The following is a 25,143-nucleotide window of genomic DNA, read 5'->3' on the forward strand; positions in this document are numbered from 1 at the left end:
CCCAGTCATGCCCCCTCCTGGCTACTGAAAAAATTAACTCTGTCCTGGCTGGAACCAGGAAACCTTAGTGTTTGAGAAAGGCAACTGTGCTCCTTGCACCATTGTAGGCAGACAGACAGGACAGAGGAAAACTAGCTTTTTCAAAGAAGCCACCACTTCTAAGTCTTTACTACTGATTTGGATTTCTAATTCCAGCTCCTTGTCACTTGACCCAGTTGTGCTTTTGATAGCTTTTTTTCTCCCAGTTATTTTTATTTTAATAAAATACAACAAACTCACTATAATTTTAATTTATATCACATTGCAAGGTCTTTCAGCAAGAAAAGAGCAAGAAAGCCCCTGCCTCGCGCTGCCTCACAGGAATCAGCATTTCAGCAGCATTGGAGCCACTCTCCATGAGTCTCAAGCCACTGAGGCGGGGGGGGGGGGTTGGCCCTGCAACTGCCAGGAAGTTTCTTCCAGTGTTTAAGCAGCATTGAAGCCTTTTGGAGAAAAATAGGTTTTTCCAGGTTTTGTTTTTCCCTGCTCCTGTTGTTGTTTGGGGGCAGGGAGGGAGTTCTGGAACTGCAGAGGCTTGGTTGCTGTGTTGTTTCCCTTTGTTCTCTCTCTCGGCTGCATGGTCCGGAGAAGGGGGCTTCTCCGCTATCTTGTCTTTGTCCTCTGGGCCACTGGGCTGTCCAGGTGGTGGCCATATTGTTTTCTTTGTTCTCGGGGAGAGGGCCACATAACTCAGCACCTTTGTATCTAGTGGTTATTGCTGTTTTTCTTTTAGTAAACTGTTATTTTTTTACTTATCTCTTCGTATTTGTCTCTCATTGTTGAAAGGGGAGTAGTTAAAACTAAGGGGAGATAACATTTCAAAGTCTGCACCCTGTAAAATTGTCTTAAACTAAGACAGGTTGGTTTTACAGTCTCCTAATAATGACTACCTGGTACACTTCCCTAATCTACACCTGAAATTAGGAAACATGCAGCAGATAATTTCATCAGCACCTAAATTTGTCTTTCTCTTGCAGCATGAGAGAGAAGGCCTTGACACTGTGTAAGCACAGTTCAGCAGTAACATCAGTGTGTTATCAACAGTTTTCAGCACAAAACCAAAACATAGCACCATGCCAGCTACTACAAAGAAATTTAACTCAATCCCAGCCAAAACCAGTACAACTTCATAAATGTAATTCTGTACATCTTAAATTTATGTATATCCTTTCAATTCCACAGTTCCAATAATTCTTATCTTAAAAAAAACCCCAACAACCATCAATCCCCCCAATCACAAACAGCAACAGTTTCATAAAACCATTAGTACATAAGAAAAATCTATAAGATAAGGACACTTTTTTACCCACTAAAAAACAACCCTCAAATTCAGTAACACCTCACCTGCATCAGCTCTGGACCGCTGACCTGGTGATTTTCCAAATGGGGTCTTCATTCATCTGTGTTTAAGTGAGCAGCAAAGCTGCTAGACTAGGGTGAAAATCCAGTTCTTCCCAACTCCCCAAATATCTTCTTATTCTCGTAATAGAACAGCTACTTATTAATATACCATCCAATCATCAATTTGTTCTTCCTGAAATATAGGAGAAGCACTTTCAGTTATATCACTCTGAAAATCAAACCAGAAAATATAGTCTGATTTGAGACTTGGTTAAAATAAACAATGAAGTGAAACAAAATATTTTTTCTTTCATGTTCAGTGAGAAGTCTCTTCATATTCTGTTATTCTGGATACATTCAGTAAACAGAGAGTGGTTAGGCAAGAAGACAGACATATTAAGGCTCATACTTTTCCTCATATTCTCAATGCAAGTTCTATATCAGTCATCCAGACAGATACTCATAGAAAAAACCTAATAAAAAAAACCCCAAAACCCCACCAGTTAGTATAGGAATAAATGACTAATACTTTAAAAACCCTGCCTGAAAGCAGAACAAACTGTACTACATTCACCAGACATAAAGCAAAATCCAACTACTTCCGTTTGTTAGAAAACAAAACAAAATGCTTCACACTCACATATCAGAATTCCTTCTCTACAGATACATTTAAATATATAGAAAAAATCTTAACACATAAAAGGTAAAACCCCTCACAGATATTATTGCAATATGCAAACTAAAAATTTGTGAAGTCATTAGTTTATAGATTTGCAAAAGTCATTGCTGATTCACTACACCTAAATTCAGATTCCTGAAACATTTAGTAATCATATTTCTCTAGATTAGGGAGATTTGGGAGGACAATGCTTTAAAGTCTTTTCCAAAATTTAAATTACAGACACTTGTTATCACCTAAAATTTTGAAGCATTACAGATCAATTATTTCAGACTAATGTTTCTGGACAGCAAACATTTCTCCTAATTAATCCATTTATTTCAATGCTGCACACAGCTAAAACAACAGATCAGCTCATCCTTTTAGCCTGGTTTCCTTAAGAAATGTGATTGCTGTAATCATGTCCTCTACAATTTGTCAATCATCTGTGGCCTTCTCCCTTTCACTTTTTTTCTTCCCAACAGCAGCTTTGGAACCTGCTGTTAATTTTGACAAAAGGGTAAAAACCAGAGGAATTCCCCTAACCCAGCAGTGGAAAAAGGTGTACCTTATGTTTGTGTCTAACTGAACAACTGAATATACAAGCATATGCTTTGAGGTATTGTCTTAGGTTACAATATAAGATGTAACCAAAAGTATGTACTCTATCACCATCTCTTAAAACCAGGTGGGGCAGTGTTCTTCATCTCTTCCATGACACATCCCTGATAACTCCATCCAGATGGATATCTTCTGTTAATGGGCTATCAAGCCTCATTGCATGACTCATAAAATTACATTAGCCCATGGTGAGATGCTCTGCCCAGGGGGAGGAACCAAGCATTCCTACCTGGATATAATCTGAGGTTTGGAACACCACACTCAGCCCTACCTACTGGATTCCCAGAAGACAAGAGCTATATAACCACCACTGGACCTTCAGGTGAAGACCAGACCCTTCTACAGCATCACCACTTGAACAGGACCACTTCATCTGGACTGCTACCACCACCCTGACTAACAAGGTGTCAGGTTGTATCCTGACTCTGTCAGTGTTCTTGTACTATTGCATTTATTTTTATTTTCCGATTAAATTATAATTCTGACTTGTGATCTCCCACTGGTTTGTTTCCAAACTAGTACAGGTATAGTACAAATGCTGTGCTGAAACTTGCATTTCCATTTACTAACACTGCCACGTCTTCCATGAATCACATTTGCTAACTAACAGGAATATTAGATCAATGCAGAGGAATATTCCTAGAAAGAAAGAGTAGTAGAGAGACAAATAAAATTAAATACTAGTTTCTGGTTTTTCTAGTTTAAACAATTATTGGGCAATTTGTAGTTTTTTGAAAGATCTGTGCTATATTTGGAAGAACTAATTTTTTAGAAATTCAGTCTGGAAGCAATAAGAATTTGTGAAAATAAATCTAAATATCCATTTAAAGAAACCTAGCTTTTCTATATTTCATCTCTTTCTGAAATCTAGCCATTATACACAGTGATGGTGTACAGAACCAGAAGAACAATATTCAAGGTTTAAAACACATATGAAAAAACAATAGGAAGCAATTAGCTTGCAAATTATTTGTTTAGAAGTGTACAGAAACAAGAAGTACTGGTATACGAACTGTGCATGTGTAGTGGTTTGGTCTAAAATACTCATTACTGTTTATCTTCTGTGAGATAAGAATTAGGAGAAATGCAAAGCAGGCACCAAACTTGAAAGAATATAAAGAAGTTTATTAACAGACCTAAAAGAGGAAAAAAAATTATACCACCTTCAGAACTCTCCTCCTCCCCCCACCTTCCTCCCTTCTCCCACTGACAATGTAAAAAGACAACCCTTAAGATGTTCAGTCTGTTTACCACTTCCATAATAACCTTGTTCAGTCCATTTAGGAAGAGAAGTCTCTTCTTGCTCATGCTATGAAAACAGTATCACACCGAGACAGCCACCCACTTCCAAATATTGTTCAGTCCACTTAGGAAGAGGAGTATCTCTGCTCGCAATGTGAGTCCCTTCCCCTGACTTGCAGCTTTTCAGGGTCACACACAGGTAGCAATTGGTTTTCCCACAACTGCTTTCGAGGGTCCACTCTTGAAGTTTTTTGGGGTACAATTTTAAGGTTGAGCCATTCAGAAACAAAGAAACAGAGGCCCTTCTCCTTTCCTGGGATCAAAGGGTCTTCCTCATCTTCATCGTTAGGACTATCTCTGGGAACATCTCTAGGAACTGAGGTTTTCTCCTTTCCCATTTGGAGCAAAAGTTCTCATCTGGTCCATCTCTCCCTGTCCAAACTTCTCATGAAATTACAGCTGCGTCAGCATCTGCCTATCTCAGCTCAGGTGCTTTTGCTTACAAGTTGAACACTCCACCCCCCATATCTTCATGAAATTACAACGGGTACTCTGATATATCATAGCTTCACAACAGACTTTCAGCTTTAAGCATCTCCTCTCTCTCTTCCCTCAGGTTTTCAGCTCTTCACAGCAATAAAAGGGTTAATCTCACCTTGGCCTTGCAGCTGGAATGTGGTTTATCGCTGTTGGTCACCTGACCTCTGCCGGACAGAGGTGCCGCTTTGCTGAAATCTTGGCCGCAGTGGAGGGGGGGGGGGGGGGGGGTGGTGGTTCTGAGCCGCTCTGGCTGCCCACAGCCCTGCTGGGGGGGGTCAACCTGGAGCTGTGGCCCGGCCCAGCCTGGCCAGAGCAGGGCCTGGGCTGGGCCCACTGGGCCCCGCTGCCACCTATCCCAGCGCCAGAAATGAGAGAGAGCTTGGGGGAGGAGTTTGCCTTTTCTTAAGTGTGTATCACAGAGGCAGTCACAACTTTAAGTGGCTTAAAGAATTGTCTATATTCAAACTGGCCAGCTGATAGGTTCTATCAGGTCCCAGAGGAAAGAGTAAGCACCCCTTAGCAAGAACATCCCTTCCGGGACTATGCTTGCTAACCTATGACAGCATGGGTGTGTGTACCCATATTTAAAACATATAAATATATTTTATATTTATAGATAAAATAAAATAGCTAATTAAATTTACTCTAAAATGCTATATTGATGTAACCATAGATTATTTAACTGAAGATTGAAATAACCTGAAATTTGTATAAATCATCCCTTGTTGGGTGTCTATACAAGTGGCTCTTGTAGACAATGGAACTATAAATGCTGTACCATTACTGTTAAAAGGAAAAAAGAAGTGCTACCTAAAGTTCACCTGATTTTCTTCCCCTTTTTAATATGAGAATATCTAGAAAAGCAATGCACTATATACAGATATTTTCAGTAAAAGTGTTGGGGTTTTGGGACCTCTCCTGGTTTTTTTTTTCTGTTAAAGGAATTTTCCTCATACGTGTTGCTAGGGGGACAAATGGCTGGGTACTTAAGAAAAACAAAAGAGCTACCCATTGGAGTTGGGTACATCTGGCTACTCTTTTGTTTCACGTGGGTGTGCAGTCAGTCAGTCCCTGGCGCTTTGGACAGAGAGAGAGGCTGCTTCCTTGGGCTGCTTTTTCCTTCTGCCGGAGAAGCCCCGGGATCCCAAGCCCACATTTCCCTGCCCCACTGGGAGCCGGGCCGTGGCCGCCCTGCCCCCACCGTTGCTTCGAGCCTTCGCTACGTTGTAGCCGTGCTCACCCTGCCTGCCCAGACCTCCGGGGGGTTCCCTGTTTGGATGCGTCTCGTCTGCCACCCGGGATTTGTGCTCGTCCCTGCTGTTCCAGCCTGCTGTTCTGGCCTGCTGTTCCAGCCTGCTGTTCCCGAGGGTCTGGCCGGACACCGGGATCGGCTGCCCAGTGGTTTGTGAAGCTTTTGTCCCATCTCTTCCTAGGATCCCAGGCTACCAGTGCCGCATGCTCCCCGAGCTCGCTCCGGAGCGCCCCCTGCAGCCGCAGGGGAACCATCGCACCTGCCATGCTCACCGGGAGCCGCCAGCGCCCCTGCCGGCTGCGACCGAAACTGCACCCAAGGGGAAAGGGCCAGAGAGCAGAGAAGGCTGGGACTGGGTTTGTGCTTCTTTGCTGTTACTGCCATAGTTATTGTTGTTTGTTTGACTGGTTATACACACATATATATATAATAGTAAAGAACTGTTATTCCTGTTTCCCACATCTTTTCCTGAAAGCCCCTTGATTTCAAAATTATAATAACTCGGAGGGAAGGGGGGTTGTATCTGCCATTCCAAGGAGGGCTCCTGCCTTCCTTAGCAGGCATCTGTCTTTCAAACCAAGACAAAAAGCTACTATAGTAAAATACATTCTAATGCCACCACCACAGTTAATACACCTTAAAAAGGGAAACAAAACAGATCAGATTATATTTGGATAAAGATCCTGGAACTGAATGAAAAGGTTTTTAATCTTTCTATAAACTTTTATCTTTCAACTTTGTTTCAACAACATTGAATGCAAGAGAAAGGATGTTGCAGTTTATTTTTAATAACAATATCAGCATAAGCAAATGGATGAATTAGATCAGGATTTTACTGTACTGTAGAGCAGAAAGAGGTTTTCTGAGAAGTCTCAAGGAAAGAACTCCCTATTTTAGCATAAAACTGTAAAAGTCAATATAATTTAGGCGTTCTAAAAAATAAAAAAAACACATTGGAAGAACAGTTATTAAGAGCAATATTCAATTGAGCAATAATCCCAATATTTCCTACCCCTTAGGTAATACTCCAAATGTGCAGAACTATGTAGTTAGCTTTACAAAGGATTTTAACCTTTCAGAAGCCTTCTGAGCCAAGTTTGAACAAGTTTTGTCTAAACCACCTTTCAGCACATCTTTAGCTTAGTGACACTGAAGTTAGGCATCGTATTTCAGGTGAAACATGAGGTCCATGAACTTGAAGCATTAGTGCAGTTTTATAAGAACAGAAACACTGCATTTAATGTTCATTTAAAAAAAAAGAGACAGAAATCCTGAAAGTACCATTTCCGATGTTTCCTGCCATACTTGTTCTTCCCCTTGAATTAGCAAGATACAGTTGTTAGTGAGACAAGCAGTATAGTTCTCTCTTTCCACTGGAATTTCCTCATGATGTACATTGTTAAAGCACTCTGTCTCTCTCGCTTAATTCAATTTAGCATTTAAGGGGTCTTATTTTTGCAATAGATATTTTGAAATAATCACAGAGTGCATACTTAGCATTAAAGGCAGCAGTAGAACTTCATTAGAGTTAATATTATAAAATAATATTTTAATGAACTTGCTTGGTATTTTAAGTTTCAGGGGTTCAATGACCACACTCCTAACTTCTGAAGAATATCATCTCATAACACTAATTTTCAGAACTCACATACTACATTTGAAAATTATAATGAAAACACCAGTAGAGAGAGCACAAAAGCATAGGATTCTCACCCTCCCCAAGTCACAAAGCAGCTATTCCTGTTTCAAAAAATTTATTGTAGTTCAAGGACAAAAACCCCTATTTCCTCTGAAAGCTTCTATAATAGTTTTTAGCTTAGTCTGTAGCATCCTTATGCTTACACAGATGGTTACTGTGGGAGATACAAGGCATGGAAGTCAAATGTTCTTGTCTGCATTACAGCACGCATCTGTCAATAGACTTGAACAAAAAAAAAGCCAAGTGGGATTTTTCCACCTTCTATGGAAAAAAACCCCCACAAACAGTGGTGGCATGGTGTGGCAGTTTGCATGGCAGATCATGAGGAAGGGTGTGCAGGGAGAGCACTGAGGCTCTGCAGCTGGAGTAGTTAGCTGAGTTGGTGGTCATTGCCCTCGCCAAGGGAGCTCAGATATGGTTTCCATTTGGCCAGAAGCTGTTTCCTCTGTGGGCACCATAAAGGATGTGGCAACGCAGACAGAGTGTCCACAAAAACACACAGCCATCCAGGTCTTAGGCTGCAAGGAGTGCCAGAGTCTGGCACTGCTCTCAGAGGGCAGCAGAGAAAACAGCTGTGTGAGGTACAATCAGGTCAACAATCTGCTCGGCCCAGTGGCAGAGCTGAGAGAAGTAGAAAGACTAAGAAGTATCAGGGACTGAGGAGACTGACCAGTGGAGCCGCACTCTACCATGCCTTAGACAAACGACCCGCCATTTACTTCACAAGAAGCAATAGATCTACCCTCTCACCACCAGGAAGAAGGAGGGGACTGTAGAGATGGAGGGGTGTAGAAATGGGTTTCTACTCGGGGTGGCAAGCAAATCCCCTCCCAACCTACCTCACCTTCCTAGGTGCCCTTATACAATAGTTATGAACCCTGGAATCTGAGGACCAGGGAAATGAGAATGTGGATGAAAGTCCATCCAGGTTGGAGGTGTTGCCTAGGGCGGGGCAGCCTACCCACTGCATCATGACCTCCTCAGTTAAGAAAAAAAGAAGGGTTGTAGTAGTAAAGAAGTAGTAGTCATTGGTGACTTTTGAAAGGAACAAAGGGCCAAATATGCTGACTGGACGCAACCCATAGGGAAGTATGCTGCATTCCTGGGGCCTGGGTAAGGGACATCACCAAGAAACTTCCCAGCCTGGTACAGCCTACTGACTATTACCTACTACTGCTTTTTCAGGTGAGCAGTGACAAAGTCCCAGCAAGAAGGCTGCAGACAACCAAGAGGGACCTCAGGGCCTTGGGAAAACTGGTAGAAGGATCTGGAGCAGAAGTTGTGTTCTCTTCTGTCCTGACAGTTCCCTGCAGGGAATGATGGGGCAATAAACAGGAAAATCATGCAGATGAACACCTGGCTTTGAGACTGGTGTTACCAGTAGAATTTTGGGGGTTTTGATCATGGGTCAGTTTATGTGACACCGAGCCTGCTGGCAAAAGACGGGGTCCATCCGTCTAAAAGGGGGAAAAGGATTTTAGCTCAAGAGTTAGCAGGGCTTATTGAGACAGCTTTAAACTAGATTTGAAGGGGGATGGGGACAAAACCAGGCTCAACAGAGATAAGCGTGGGGGTGCCATGCCAACGTTTGAGGGTGTCTTGGGGTGACTTTGTGATGTGTATCCCCTATAGCTGCCCCATGCCCAGGAATTAATTTTGTGCCTTTCTATGCCTTTAAACTGAGCCTGAGAGGGGGAAGGAAAACCTGAGCAAAATTTCTTCAAAGCAGTTTGCAGCTTATTCAAGGTCAAACAGAGATAGAGACTTTTTTTCAGCTGTGGCAGCAGAACGAGAGTGGAAAAGGCACCCAGCTTGCTTTCGGCCAGTTTTTCACCTCCTTTTTCTTTCTCCGGAGAGAGACGGAGAGTCGAACTTTTGTTTCTCTTGGGACTTTGTTTCCTCTTTTTTTTCCTTCTGCTGGACTGTTTCAACGTCAGAATACATCAGGAGGAATTTCCACGGAGGCCTTGGCCCTGGAGGTGGGCCCACCACCCCATCCTGCTCCAAGGAGGGGGAGAGAGAGATCTATGGAAAGACTCTGAGATTTTCCCAGGTTTCTCTCAGCAGGACAAGAGATTTTATTTTTTAGCATTATTATCCTTTTCCGGCATGTTTTTTAAATAAATAGTTTTTATCTCTTTCACTATCCTCTGAGGAAATTTTTTTTTTTTCCCAAACCTGGTGGGGGAGGGCTGGTTGTAACCTGCCTTCTCTCAGAGGATATATTTCTAAATTTGGCCAAACCAGAACAAATTTAGTGGCGCCCAACTGTGGTGCTTGAAGGAAAGTGAAAAACCTGTACTAATTACATTTTGGTTTGAATTTAATTATTCAGTGTTGGGGTAAAATAGTCACCATGTTGTTTGAATTCATAACGTTTCTCTGGCTTGATATATTCATGTATTTCTGGTCCGTAGGCTTGTTAAAGGTATTATTGCCTTTCTGGTCATTTTCTAATGAGAAAAAGCTCCTTGCCATATGTTGGGCTTTGGCATATGGCTATTGCACACTGCAGCAGGTAAAAGTAGAAGGGCAGGAAGATAAATCAGCAAAGCCTGGAGACACCCCAGTCACTCAGGCTGCAGCCAAACCAGACAGCAAGCCCAAACCAGATGGAGAGTCTAAGCCATTGACAGTGGCTCCTGTCATGAGGAAAATGAATATGCTTCTGCTTTAGCAATAATGAAACCAGATGCGAATGAGACCGTGCAGGATATGGCAGTGAAGCTCCGAGCATATGCAGATTCCGTGCATGGCCCAACACATGCAAAAATCGCAGCTGTGGAATCATGTATGCAGAAAATGCAAGATAAGATGGAGAACAATCACCAGGAACTCAAGAAGGAGATAAAAGAGGGCCTTCTCCAAATCTCGGTGGTACAGATCAGAGATTATGATACCAAACGCGGACGTTCCCAAGGGAGAAAGTACCTCCCACGAAAGTGAGCTGTGGGATTTCCTGTGTGACAGTGGGGAAAAACATGAGGAAGTGGGGTGGACAATCTACTTCTGCTCTGGCAGCACGAGTGCGTGACTTGAAAGAGTGCAAGTCTCAGAAAGGAAGTTCTACCAAAAAGGAAGTAGCTCCAGTTGCCACTAGCCAAACTTCCGGAAATGATGGAAAAGACGATGGAATGTCTGATTCCCATGACGGAACCTCTAAGATGCAGGCCCAGGGAAAGAAGGATAACCAGGCACAGAGGGGTCCTGCCTCTAGCCAGGTAGAGGCCAGGGAAAACCGTGTTGTTCGGACTGTGTGGATTCGTTGGCCTGGTACATCAGAACCACAAAAATATGATGCCTTGGTTGACACTGGTGCGCAGTGTACAATAATCCCATTGCAACATGTGGGGGTAAAATCTGTTTCTATTTCTGGTGTAACAGGTGGATCACAAAATTTGACCTTCGTGGAAGCTGAGGAGAGCCTGACCAGGAATGACTGGAAGAAGCATCTCATTGTGACTGATCCAGAGGCCCCGTGCATTTTGAGCATAGACTTCCTCTGAAGCAGGTAATTCAGAGACCCAAAGGGACTCAAGTGGGCTTTTGGAATAGCTGCTGTGGAGACAGAGGACATTAAGCAATTGAGCACTTTGCCTGGGCTATCAGAGAACCCGTCTGCAGTCGGCCTTCTGAAGGTGGAAGAACAAAGAGTACCAATTGCTACCTTGACAGCGCATCACCGACAGTACCAGACAACTCGAGATGCTGTGATTCCCATCCACAAGATGATCTGTGATCTGGAGAGCCAAGGGGTGGTCAGCAAGACCCACTCACCCTTCAATAGTCCCATTTATCCTGTGTGCAAATCGGAAGGAGAATGGAGATTGACTGTGGACTATCGTGCCTTGAATGAAGTGACCCCACCATTGAGCACTGCTGTGCCGGACATGTTGGAGCTCCAGTATGAGCTGGAATCTAAAGCAGCAAAGTGGTATACCACTACTGACATTGCTAATGCATTTTTCTCCATTCCTTTGGCAGCAGAGTGCAGGCCTCAGTTTGCCTTCACCTGGAGGGGTATGCAGTGCACCTGGAATGGACTGCCCCAGGGGTGGAAGCACAGTCCCCCCATCTGCCATAGACTAATCCAGACTGCACTAGAAAAGGGTGAGGCTCCAGAACATCTGCAGTACATTGAGGACATCATTGTGTGGGGGAACACCACAGCAGAAGTGTTTGAGAAAGGAGAGAAAATCATCCAGATTCTCCTGGAAGCTGGTTTCGCCATCAAGAAGAGCAGAGTCAAGGGACCTGCCCGAAAGATCCAGTTCCTGGGAGTGAAATGGCAAGATGGACGGCGTCAGATTCCCACTGAGGTCATCAATAAGATCCCAGCAATGTCTCCACCAACCAACAAGAAGGAAACACAAGCTTTCCTAGGTGCCATAGGTTTTTGGAGGATGCATATTCCTGAGTATAGCCAGGTTGTGAGTCCTCTTTACCTGGTTACTCGCAAGAAGAAGATTTCCACTGGGGCCCTGAACAGGAAAAAGCTTTTGCCCAAATCAAGCAGGAAATCACTCATGCAGTAGCCCTTGGCCCAGTCAGGACAGGACCCGAAGTGAAGAACGTGCTCTACTCTGCAGCTGGGAGCCATGGTCTGTCCTGGAGCCTTTGGCAGAAGGTGCCTGGTGAGACTCAAGGTCGACCACTAGGATTTTGGAGTCGAAGCTACAGAGGGTCTGAAGCCAACTATACTCCAACAGAGAAGGAAATCTTGGCAGCCTATGTAGGAATCCAAGCCGCCTAAGAGGTAAATGTCACTGAAGCACAATTCCTCCTGGCCCCCCAACTACTGGTGCTGGGGTGGATGTTCAAAGCAAAGGTTCCCTCTACCCACCATGCCACCAATGCCACATGGAGCAAATGGATTGCTCTCATCACACAGCACACCCGTATCAGAAAACTGAATCGCCCTGGGATTTTGGAAATAATCACAAATTGTCCTGAAGGTGAAAACTTTGGTCTCACGGCTGAAGAAGAGCAAGGACAAGTGACACGTGCTGAAGAAGCTCCACCGTACAACCAACTGCCATCAGAAGAAACACGCTACGCTCTTTTCACTGGCGGTTCCTGTTGAATCGTAGGGATGAAATGAAAGTGGAAAGCAGCCGTATGGAGTCCCACACAACGGGTTGCAGAAGCTACTGTAGGAGAAGGCGGATCGAGCCAGCTCACTGAACTCTAAGCTGTTCAACTAGCCCTGGACATTGCTGAAAGAGAGAAGTTGCCAAAGCTATACCTCTACGCTGATTCATGGATGGTAGCCAATGCTCTATGGGGATGGCTGGAAAAGTGGGAAAAAGCTAATCGGAAGCGTAGGGGAAAACCAATCTGGGCTGCTGAAGAGTGGAAAGTCATCGCTGCCTGAGTAAGAAAGCTGGTTTTGAAAGTCCACCATGTAGATGCCCACGTCCCCAAGAGTAGGGCCAATGAGGAACACCAAAACAACGAGCAGGTAGATCAGGCTGCAAAGATAGAAGTGTCACAGGTAGACTTGGACTGGAAACTTAAAGGAGAGTTGTTCTTAGCTCGATGGGCCCATGATGCCTCAGGCCATCGGGGCAGAGATGCCACCTATAGGTGGGCACGAGATCGAGTGTATCTAACCATGGACAGTATCTCCCAGGTGATCCATGATTGTGAGACATGCGCTGCAATCAAGCAGGCCAAGCGGGTGAAGCCCCTGTGGTATGGTTGGCAGTGGTCCAAATACAAGTATGGGGAGGCCTGGCAGATTGAATACATCACACTGCCTCAAACATGCCAAGGCAAGCGCTATGTGCTCACAATGGTAGAAGCCACCACAGGATGGCTGGAGACCTACCCTGTGCCTCATGCTACAGCCCGTAACACCATGCTGGGTCTTGAAAAGCAAGTCCTTTGGAGGCATGGTACCCCTGAGAGAATTGAATCTGACAATGGGACTCGTTTTAAGAATAGCCTTATTAACACCTGAGCTAGAGAACATGGCATTGAGTGGGTGTACCATATCCCTTACCATGCACCAGCTGCTGGCAAAGTGGAATGGTGCAATGGATTGTTGAAAATCACCTTGAAGGCACTAGGTGGGGGAACTTTTAAAAATTGGGAACAGCATCTAGCAAAGGCCACCTGGTTAATTAACACCCGAGGTTCCACCAATAGAGCTGGTCCAGCCCAGTCTGAATCCCTGCATACAACGGATGGAGATAAGGTCCCAGTAGTGCATGTCAGAGGTCTGTTAGGAAAGACTGTTTGGGTTAATTCTGCTTAGAGTACAGACAAACCCATCCGTGGGGTTGTCTTTGCTCAGGGACCTGGTTGCACATGGTGGGTAATGCAGAAAGATGGAACAACACGTTGTGTACCGCAGGGAGATCTGATTGTTGGGTGAAAACCACCTGTAATGTGGAATGCCTGTATACCACTGCTTGCTGAGTGTCACTGTCACTGTCTGTACATAGATGTATATATGTATATATGTATGTATGTATTAATGTGTGTGTGTAGAGCTAGAATATATTAGTTTGGGCATTGAGCCAATGATATGGGATAAGGGGTGGAATGTCTTGGGGTGACTTTATGATGTGTATCCCATATCGCTGCCCCATGCACAGGAATTAATTTTGTGCCTTTCTATGCCTTTAAACTGAGCCTGAGAGGGGGAAGGAAAACCTGAGCAAAACTTTTTCAAGGCAGTTTGCAGCTTGTTCAAGGTCACACAGAGATAGCGACTTTTTTCAGCTGCGGCAGGGGAGCGAGAGTGGGGAAGGTACCCAGCTTGCTTTTGGCCAGTTTTTCACCTCCTTTTTCTTTCTCCGGAGAGAGATGGAGAGTCGAACTTTTGTTTTTCTTGGGACTTTGTTTCCTCTTTTTTTTCCTTCTTCTGGACTGTTTCAACGTCAGAATACATCAGGAGGAATTTCCACGGAGGCCTTGGCCCTGGAGGTGGGCCCACCACCCCATCCTGCTCCAAGGAGGGGGAGAGAGAGATCTACGGAAGGACTCTGAAATTTTCCCAGGTTTCTCTCTGCAGAGTGAGAGGTTTTATTATTTAGCATCATTATCCTTTTCTGGCATGTTTTTTAAATAAATAGTTTTTATCTCTTTCACTATCCTCTGAGGAAATTTTTTTTTTCCCCGAACCTGGTGGGGGAGGGCTGGTTGTAACCTGCTTTCTCTCAGAGGATATATTTCTGAATTTGGCCAAACAGGAACAGAGGGACAGTGTGCTGCTAAGGTCCTTCAGTCTGCCATATCAGTGGAGGTTGGGGATGGAGATCCTTGCAAAAGTAAGGATGCAATTGTTAATGATGCGTTAGAAATCCCAGAAGTACCTGAGAATGGTCATACATTAATTAGGGCTTCCCCCCACAAAAAGGCAGTAGGGTTATTAGCCCACCTGAAGTGCATTTACACCAATGCACAGAGCATGGGCAACAATCAGGAGGAACTGGAAACTATTGTACATCAGGAAAACTATGACAGTTGCTGTCACAGAAGCATGGTGGGATGATTTGAACGACTGGAATGATGCAATGGATGGTTCTAAACGCTTCAGAAGGGATAGGCAAGGAAGGAGAGGCAGTGGGGTAGCCCTGTATATTAGGGAGTATTTTGATTCTTTGGAGCTTGATGATGTGCCATGACCTGCCTCTGTAGGATCTGCTTCTTATGGGTCTTTTCCCTTATCTGGCCTAAAACCCAGCTTGTTAACATTAGTCACAGGTTATCCAGGACAAAATTGCAGGGCTCAACAAGTTTATCTAAACAAAGGTCAGTTTGTTGTGGTCATCCTCCGGTGGTAAATGCGCATCCCCTCTGCACCTGGGCTGTTTTTTGCAGATCAGAGGCTTTGCCACCACACACCCAAAAACTCTCTTCCTCCCCTTCGGTTGGGGGGTGCAAACCTGCCCTCAGCAAATCACCCTGCTGCTTTTGCAAATGGCTGATTGATTCATTAACCTTTACCATTTCAGTCTCTCACATGATGGTAGTTATAGACTTGAGTGTTTATTGGTAAGTGTATTGGGTTTTTATGGCCAGGTTTTGGTAGCTCCTGGCAGGGACCTGCAGACCCACGGAGAGAGGAGCCCACACTGGAGCAGGTTTCCTGGTAGGACTTGTGACCCTGTGGGGGATCCACACTGAAGCAGGCTGTGCCTGAATGACTGCACCCCATGGAAGAGTGACTCCCATTGCCGCAATTTGGGGAGGACTCTTGCCCGTGGGATGGACTCATGTTGGAGAAGTTCATGGAGAACTGTCTCCTGTGGGAGACACTCCACATTGGAGCAAGAGAAGGACTCCTCTCCCTGAGCAGCAGCAGAAACAACTTGTGATGAACTGACTATAATCCTCATTCCCTGTCTCCCTGCGCTGCTTGGGGGGAGGAGGTAGAGCTTGGGAAGCAGGGAAGTGTGTAGGGAAGGTGTTTTTAAGGTCTTATTTTACTTCTCATTGTCCTACTCTGATTTTGTTAGTAATAAATTCAATTAATACGTCAAATTCGAGTCTGTTTTGCCCATGACAGTATTTGGTGAGCGATCTCCTCCAGACCTTATCTCAACCCATGAATCCTTTTGTTATATTTTGTGTCTCCTGTCCAGTTACAGAGGGGAGTGATAGAGCAGCTTTGGTAGGTGTCTGGCATCCATCCAGGGCCAACCCACTACAGTAAGAATCAGGCAGAAGGCTAACAAGGCAGATATCCTGGTGGGAGTGTTATAGACCACCCAACGAGGATGAAGAGGCAGATGAAATATTCTATAAGCAGCTGGGGGATATCTTGGGATTGCTGGACCTTGTTCTCATGGAGGACTTCAACCTACTAGATGTCTACTTGAAATACAACAGAGCAGAGAGGAAACAGTCCAGGAGGTTCCTGGAGTGCATGGAAGAGAACTTCCTGACACAGCTGGTGAATGAGACAACCAGGGAAGGTGCCCTGCTGGACATGGTGTTTGTAAATAGAGAAGGACTGGTCAAAGTGATGGTCAGAGGCCATCTTGGGCAAAGCAATCAAGAAATTATAATTTTCAATTATCAGAAAAATAAGGAAAGAGGTCAGCAGAACTGCCACCTTAGACTTCTGGAGGGCAGACTTTGGCCTATTTAGGAGACTGGTTGAGAGAGTCCCTTGGGGGCAGTCCTGAAGAGCAAAATAGTCCAGGAAGGCTGGATGTGCTTTAAGAAAGAAATTTTAAAGGAGCAGGAGCAGGCCGTCCCCATGATGAACGACAAGCCGGCACAGAAGACAACTGGCATGGCAGAACAGAGAGTTTTGGCTCTGGCCACTGCTGTAAAAGACAACAAAAAGTGTTTCTACAAATACATCAGCAACAAAAGCAGGGACAAGGAGAATCTCCATCCTTTTTTGGATGTGGGGGGAAACATAGTGACAAAGGATGAGGAAAAGGCCAAGGTACTGAATGTCTTCTTTGCTTCAATCTTTAGTAAGACCAGTTGTCCTCAGGGTACCCAGCCTCCTGAGCTGGAAGACAGAGACGGGGACCAGAATAAAGCCCCCATCATCCAGGAGGGAATGGTCAGTGACCTGCAGTGCCACTTAGACCTCCACAAATCGATGGGGGTAGATGGGATTCACCCAAGGGTACTGAGGGAGCTGGCCAAAGTGCTTTCCAAGCCACTTTCAATCATTTACCAGCAGTCCTGGTCAACCAGGGAGATCCCGGGTGACTGGAAATTAGCAAATGTGACACCCATTTATAAGAAGGGTCGAAAGGGGGATCTGGGGAACAACAGGCCTGTCAGCCTGACCTCAGTGCCGGGGAAGGGCATGGAGCAGATCATCTTGAGTGCCATCATGTGACACGTACAGGACAACCAGGGGATCAGGCCCAGCCAGCATGGGTTTATGAAAGGCAGGACCTGCTTGACAAACCTGATCTCCTTCTATGACAAAGTGACCTGCTTAGTAGATGACAGAAAAGCTGTAGATATTGTCTACCTAGACTTCAGTAAAGCCTTTGACACCACTTCCCACAGCATTCTCCTGGAGAAATTGGTTTCCCATGGCTTGGACAGGTGAACTCTTCACTGGGTAAAAAACTGGCTGGATGGCCAGGCCCAGAGAGTGGTGGTGAATGGAGTAACATCCAGCTGGTGGTCAGTCATGAGTGGTGTTCCCCAGGGCTCAGTATTGGGGACAGTTCTGTTTAACATCTTAACTGATGACCTGGATGAGGGGATCAAGTGCACCCTAAGCAAGTTCACAGATGACGCAAAGTTGGGCAGGACTGTTGATTTGCTGGAGAGGATGAAGACTCTTCAGATGGATCTGGCTTTTGCTCATACCCTTGCTGATGATTTTTTAAGCGATCTCAAACACTCTTGTTCGTAACAATTGGCTAGATCAATGTGCTGAGGCTGATCATATGGAGTTCAATAAGGTGAAGTGCCAAGTCCTGCACTTGGGTCATGACAACCCCATGCAGTGCTACAGGCTTGGGGAAGAGTGTCTGGAAAGCTGCCCAGCAGAAAAGGATGCGGGAGTGTTGGTTGACAGCTGGCTGAACATGACCCAGAAGTGTGCCAAGGTGGCCAAGATGGTCAATGACATCTTGACTTGTATCGGAAATAAAGAGGCCAGCAGGACTAGGGAAGTGATTGTCCTCTTGTAGTTGGCACTGTTGAGGCCACACCCTGACTACTGTGTTCAGTTCTGGGCCTCTCACTTCAAAAAGGTCCTTGAGGTGCTGAAGCATGTCCAGATGTTGGGATTTTAGGAGCTCTCCTGGTTTTTTTTCCTGTTAAAGGAATTTTCCCCATACGTGTTGCTAGGGGAACAAATTGCTGGGTACTTAAGAAAAACAAAAGAGGGATCTGGGATTGGGTGCATCTGGCTACTCTTTTGTTTCACCTGGGTGTGCGGACAGTCGGTCCCCAGCATTTGGATGGAGAGGGAGGCTGCTTCCTTGGGCTGCTTTCTTTCTTCTGCTATAGAAACCCCAGGATCCCAAGCCCGCCTTCCCTGCCTCGCTGGGAGCCGGGCCGTGGCCACCCTGCACCCGCCGTTGCTTCTAGCCTTCGCTACGTTGTAGCCCTGCTCGCCCTGCCTGCCCAGACCTCCAGGGGGTTCCCACCGCAGCTCCGCAGTTTGGATACATCTCGTCTGCCACCCGGGATTTGTGCTTGTCCCTGCCGTTCCAGCCTGCTGTTCCCGAGGGTCCGGCCGGACACCGGGATCGGCTGCCCAGCGGTTTGGGAAGCCTTTGTCCCATCCCTTCCTGGGATCCCAGGCCACCGGCGCCGCATGCTCCCCGAGCTTGCTCCGGAGCTCCCCTTGCAGCCGTGGGGGAACCATTGCACCTGCCCTGCTCACTGGGAGCCGCCAGCGCCCCTGCCGGCTGCGACCGGAACTGCACACGAGGGGAAAGGGCCTAACAGCCAAGAAGGCTGGGACTGGGTTTGTGATTGTTTGCTGTTACTGCCATAGTTATTGTTGTTTGTTTGACTTGTTATGCACATATAGATATATAATAGTAAAGAACTGTTATTCCTATTTCCCATATCTTTGCCTAAAAGCCCCCTTGAGTTCAAAATTATAATAACTCGGAGGGAAGGGGGGTTGCATCTGCCATTCCAAGGGAAGCTCCTGCCTTCCTTAGCAGACACCTGTCTTTCAAACCAAGACACCAGAGAAGGGCAACAAAGCTGGTAAAGGGTCTGGAGCATGTCTTGGTCTTGAGGGGAAGCCATGAGAGGAGCAGCTGAGATCACTTAGTCTGTTCAGCCTGGAGGAGACTGAGGGGAGACCTTATCGCAGTCTACAACTTCCTCATGAGGGGAAGAGGAGGGGCAGACACTGATCTCTTCTCTCTGGTGACCAGTGACAAGACCCAGGGGAATGGCCTCAAGTTGTGTCAGGGGAGGTTTAGGTTAGATATTAGAAAAAGGTTCTTCACCCAGAGGGTGGTTGAGCACTGGAAAAGGCTCCCCAGGGAAGTGGTCACAGTACCAAGCCTGCCAGATTTCAAGAAGCTTTTGGACAATACTCTTGGGCACATGGTGTGACTCTTGGGGATGGTCCTGTGCAGGGCCAGGAATCGGACTTGATGATCATTGTGGGTCCCTTCCAAATCAGCATATTCTGTGATTCTGTTGTTTAGCCTGGAGAAAAGGAAGCTCAGGGGAAACCTTACTGCTGTATACAACTACCTGAAAGGTGGTGGTAGTGAGGTGGCTGTTGGTCTCTTCTCCCAGGTGACAAGTGACAAGACAAGAGGAAATAGCCTCAAGTTGCACCAGGGGAAATTTAGATTAGATATGAGAAAAAAAAAAATCACTGAAAGGGTTGTCAAGCATTGGAATAGGCTGCCCGAGGAAGTGTTCGAGTCACCATCCCTGAAAGTGTTCAAAAAAACATGTGGATATGGCACTTGAGGACATGGTTTAGTGGTGAACATGGTGGTAGTGCTAGGTTGGCGGTTGGACTTGTGGTCTTAGAGGATTTTTCCAACCTTAATGATTCTATGATTCTAAAGAAAAAAACCCAAATACAGTTATTACATTTAACACAGTGATCCTGGACAAATGGTCTAAAATTATAGGAATATCCCACTATATCCAATTCAAGGACCAAGAGTTTGGAGATATTTCACTAGCATTTACATCTTCAAAAGCTTTGTATTACTGGAAGAGAGATTAATTTTGAAGTTAACTCTATGCACCCTACAATGAAGGGTAATCATTGTCTCAAACATTCACAGAAGTATATATGATATTCTTAAAATAAATAAAATCCACATATGAAAACAATCATAAAATGTGAAATTTCCCAAATGTTTAACAGCTCAAGAACACTAGTGCCACATCACTGAAATTGACTACCAAAGTTCAGCTGTCTGGAAATTAAGCACTGAAGGGGGTAATTTTTTTCCAGATATCAAGAACTACTTTTTTCATATCTAGAATTGAACCTCTACTTCTTGGAAGTATGCAAAGGAACTTTTTCATGCACTTATAAATCCTACTGCAATCAAAGGATTATTCCAGATATTCTAGTAGCCTACAAATTATGGCCATGACACCTAATCTCCATCTGACTAGCTTAATATTTTGTTAGCCTTAAGAATACAGTGGAAATTCCATACTTAACATGAATGTGGGATTTTGTCCTTAAAAACTGCCAGACTCCATAAGTAGCATACGACATGTAATTCCAAGGGATGACTATGAACAGCACTGCATTTACAAGTATCAAAGACTTCAAACAGTGGGTCACTAGTGAAAAGATAGAGAATAAACAGTAAAATGTTGTATTGGGTTTTGGGAGGGGGGTACTGCACCCGTGGTTTTTGTGAGAAGATACCAGAAGCTGCTCATATGTCTTGACAGAAGGGGAAAAATTGCTGCACAGCAGCAGCTGAAAGAGAGGAGTGAGAATATATGAGAGAAACAGCCCTGCAGAGACCAAGGTCAGTGAAGAAGGAGGGGGAGGAGGTTTTCCGGGTGCTAGAGCAGATGTATCCTCCATGCATATTACGGCTGGTGATTAGGGTCAGTGGCTCTGACCCAGGAAGAGGTGACCGGTCCGGAGAGATGGTCCCGAAAGGAATCGCCTTCCCGAGGCCCGGTGTCTTCCCTCAGCTGCTGGACAGGAGGGCCCTTGCAGAGACTGTCAGCTCTTTAGTGATTATCAGCTCGTGATTCCAGCTCAGCTCTGCAGGGCAGCCTCCAGGCCAAGCCAGACCAGAGAGAGAGACGAGAGGCTCGTGTGGCTGGTTCCACACGGAAGGTAACTTTATTGTCAGTCCGTACTCCGGCAAAGGGGAAAGCCAGGGACGAGATCTCCCTCTCTCACAGGGGCAGAGGCCTAGCTTTTATAGGGATACAGGGGATGGGTAAAGGCCAATGGGTTACAGAGGATCTGCATAGGGTCTCCTAAAGGATTGTGGGTCTGTCTTTTCTCGCCGTGACCAAAGAAGTGGTTGCCTTTCCAGGGAGTCCTGCTGGGTGATTACAAAATCTCTTATCTCAGCAGAGATCCCTCCAGGGCAGGGGCTGGGCATACCCCACACATGCATACCCAACTGTTTACAGCAAAAGAGAAAAAACTATACCAGTAATTCAGGTGGGCATTTTACCTTATGAATCTAAAAGGTGAAACACATAATCATCAAGAACTTTATCTAGTACAGCTGAAAGCAAGTTAAAATATTAGTAACAAATATGACACAAGCTTTTACATACATTAAATAATTGAGAATTTCAAGGTATACAGAATTAATAGAATCACCAATATTCGTAGAAAACAAAACCAAACAAGTTTTCCTATTTTATATTTAAAGCTAGTAAATTAGACTATCAGTTATAGACAGCCAGAAAGGAAATCCATTCCTATTCCAAGTACACATTGATTTTTGAATAAGAAAGGAAGATAAACACCATTTCCCTTCTATGGGGAGGCAACCATATAATATCCTTTTTTCAGATTTGCTTACCACTTATTGCTTAGTTGAAACAGCATATATGTAAGCATATGACTACTAACTACACATTACTCTCTTCCTTGTTCTCTGCAGCTGAAGTTTTCATAAGAGAAATTGTTCCTTTAGTATTTTCTCATTTCCAATAGTACTTTTATTCAAGTTTGAGACACGACTTTTTTCCTCTACATAGAGGGCAATCTGCAACAACAAGAACTACTAGTATTAAAAATGCTTCAGATATTGTCAATATCCTTCTAGAGGCAGAATGATCCAGCTGCAAAGAATACACCGAACATCTGGACAGATTTTCCAGAAACTAAACATTTACCTCTCATGCTGTTGTTTTTTATAGGACCTAAGCATTTAAAAACTATTCTCCAGTTTCTCTACAAGCATAACTATTTCTAGAAGACCTTTAGAAGCAACACAAGCAGCTAGTATCACTAACAATGCATTGCTTTTTTCTTTTTGGAAAAATGAAAAATTATTGTAATTCAGTTTTGGGCATGAGAGTTGCACCTCCTTCTAAAGTAGTCAGACATAAGGTTGAATCTTGCCTGTCCTCTAAAATAGTTAATTTTTCCTCCTCCTAATGTCAAAATTGAAAAGGCACCTGGACCATCTGCTTTAACACCTTGTGGATTCATATCCAAGAACTAAAACTCCTAGTTTCTATCACATGTAAGATCTGTCCATCTGAAGAACTTGATTCAAGTTCCATAACCAATGCAAATACTGTCTGAGTTTTCCTACTAATCCAGTATAATTTTTAAGGAGGAAAAGATAACACTGGGATTTAATGCAATCTTGTTTCTGTGAGAAGTGTTACAGGAATGGGGTTTTTTTCTGTATTTATAAATTTATGGACTAACTCAGTACATGTCTCTCCTGCAGTGACAAAAAAAGGTGAACAAGATTTGGTAGAAAAGAAACCTCTCCTTTCTATTACCTTAATTTCCCAGGACATCAGCAATTAAGTTATGACTTCACTGACAAGTTGGTGAATTTTATTTCGTCCATTGGGAGCCTTAACACTTAATTCTGCTACGATGTAGATAGTCCAATCCCCTAATGAAGTATGCTAATCATAGCCCTCAGAAGCAAGAATTCATCAGACTGTTCAATTATCTTCATACATCTTAAGAAAAATGTTATTCTAGCTTCTTTTGGAGAATAACAGGAGAAGATGTTACTCAGCAGTAAACAACATTATCCATACAATCCCAAATCATATTTTAAATGGTTATGCAAAACTATGCTTTAACTAAACTCTCAAGCATATTTGAGTTTTTTCCAGCATTTTATTTTACTAACATTTCTGGGGAAAAGGTTACTAACTCATATAAAAAAAGAAAGCAACAGTTTGCATTAAAATGTCCATATTGTCAGTCTACAGGTTTTCCAATTATTCCTGATCTATTCTGTATGCTGAAGGCATCAGAACTCCCTAGTAGACCATGCAAGAAGTTCAGCTGTAGATTATTCTTGTAGGTAGAAGAAACTAATCTTCCTAATGAAAACTACCTCTCAGTGTGCACCCATAATTTGCTTGTTTTTATATTACAGCTTCCATAAATGTTAAAGTAAGCAATGTTTCTGATATGAGTAAGGGTAGCTGACCAAAGAAACAGTCTCCTAAATTGGCCATCGAATTCTGGGATAGCAGTACTGCTGACCCACCTCCTTACATCTCTGAGAATTGAAAACTATCATTTCATAAGACTGCCTCCAATCATCACATCACCCACAAGTCTTTGTTCACAAACAACAGGTCAAGCACCTTCTATAAGGACTTAAAGAGCACAGTTGCCTGTCTCAAACACTGTCAAGGCCACAGAAGGAACTTGCCATAAGATAAGCCACCACAGCAGGAACTTGAGATAAACACAGAAGGGAGGAATTTACAACATGAAGGCACTAATTTCAAGCCTGGCAGAGGTGAGATCCGGTTAGCACACCCCGGTTAACGCATCTCAACAAAAATTCCCAATGTGGCAAATTGCTGTGGGAAAGGGACCAACTGCTCATACACATTATTACCCCAAGTTATGGGAACGGCGTCTGTGACTACCCTGTGGATACCCAGAACTTGGACTGTATAAAGGTGATAACCATAGAAGAACAACTCTGGGACCCCCACCACGAAGAAGCCCAGGGTGAAGAAGGGCCAATGGGATGCCGCTGGATTCATGGGTAGGTACTGTCTTCTGCTTGACCTCTCTCTCATCCCCCCCATTTCTATTTCTTTCTCTCTACCTCACATTTACTGGTTAATCAAATCCGTACTATTGACTTTGGCATATGATCTTGTTTTCACCTTAATTCAGGCAGAGGCATCTCGCACTAATAGGATCACAATGCCTTCCTGTGGGGTATGCCCAGCCCCTGCCCTGGAGGGATCTCTGCTGAGATAAGAGATTTCGCAATCGCCCAGCAGGACTCCCTGGAAAGGCAACCACTTCTTTGGTCAAGGCGAGAAAAGACAGACCCACAATCCTTTAGGAGACCCTATGCAGATCCTTCGTAACCCATTGGTCCTCACCCATCCCAGATCCTCTGTAACCCATTGGTCTTCACCCATCCCCTGTATCCCTATAAAAGCTAGGCCTCTGCCCCTGTGGCTCAGAGAGGGTTCTTGTCCCTGGCTTTCCCCTTCGCCGGAGGGGACCAACAATAAATCTACCTTCGTGCGGAACCAGCCACACGAGCCTTCTCGTCTCTCTCTCTGGTCTGGCTTGGCCTGGAGGCTGCCCTGCAGAGCTGAGCTGGAATCACAAGCTGATAATCACTAAAGAGCTGACAGTCTCTGCAAGGGCCCTCCTGGCCAGCAGCTGAGGGAAGACACCGGGCCTCGGGAAGGCGATTCCTTTCGGGACCATCTCTCCGGACCGGTCACCTCTTCCTGGGTCAGAGCCTCTGACCCCAATCACCAGCTGTTATACCTTCCCTAGTTGGCTCAGTCATGAACTGTGTCAGGAATTTACCTTTCACACACTCCCAAAACATCCTAGACCATTTCCTGTCTGCTCTATTTCCAGCAGACATCTGGTAGGTTGAAGTCCCCAATGAGAACAAAGGCCAGCGATTACAAAACTTCTTCAAGCTGCTCATAGAATATTTTGTCTGTCTCTTCACTCTGGTTGGGTGCTCTATAACAGACTCCTACCAGGATATCTGCCTTGTTGGCCTTCTCCCTGATTCTTACCCATAAACACTCAACCCTTTCATCACTGTCATCAAGCTCTAGATAATCAAAACACTCCCTAATATACAGGGCTACCCCACTCCCTCTCCTTCCTTACCTGTCCCTTCT

General features: G+C 44.7%; 1 protein-coding gene across 9 annotated transcripts in view; it reads right to left on the minus strand.

Annotated features, from left to right (window-relative positions):
* The window catches only part of LOC138102697 (spindlin-Z-like), a 125,874-nt gene that overhangs the window by 35,714 nt on the left and 65,017 nt on the right, over positions 1-25,143 (minus strand). For 6 of the 9 annotated variants that reach the window (XM_069000432.1, XM_069000433.1, XM_069000427.1 and 3 more), the window contains one exon: positions 1,384-1,573. The exons of 2 other annotated variants lie outside the window; for them this stretch is intronic. In XM_069000432.1, the coding sequence (XP_068856533.1) occupies positions 1,384-1,435 (52 nt within the window). In that variant the 5' untranslated portion in view covers positions 1,436-1,573. Of the gene's footprint in view, positions 1-1,383; positions 1,574-14,153; positions 14,176-25,143 lie in introns of those variants that run through there. One more of the 9 variants, XM_069000431.1, reaches the window with a different exon arrangement.

This window comes from Aphelocoma coerulescens (genome assembly GCF_041296385.1).
Source record: "Aphelocoma coerulescens isolate FSJ_1873_10779 chromosome W unlocalized genomic scaffold, UR_Acoe_1.0 ChrW_unloc_scaf_1, whole genome shotgun sequence".
NCBI lineage: Eukaryota > Metazoa > Chordata > Aves > Passeriformes > Corvidae > Aphelocoma > Aphelocoma coerulescens.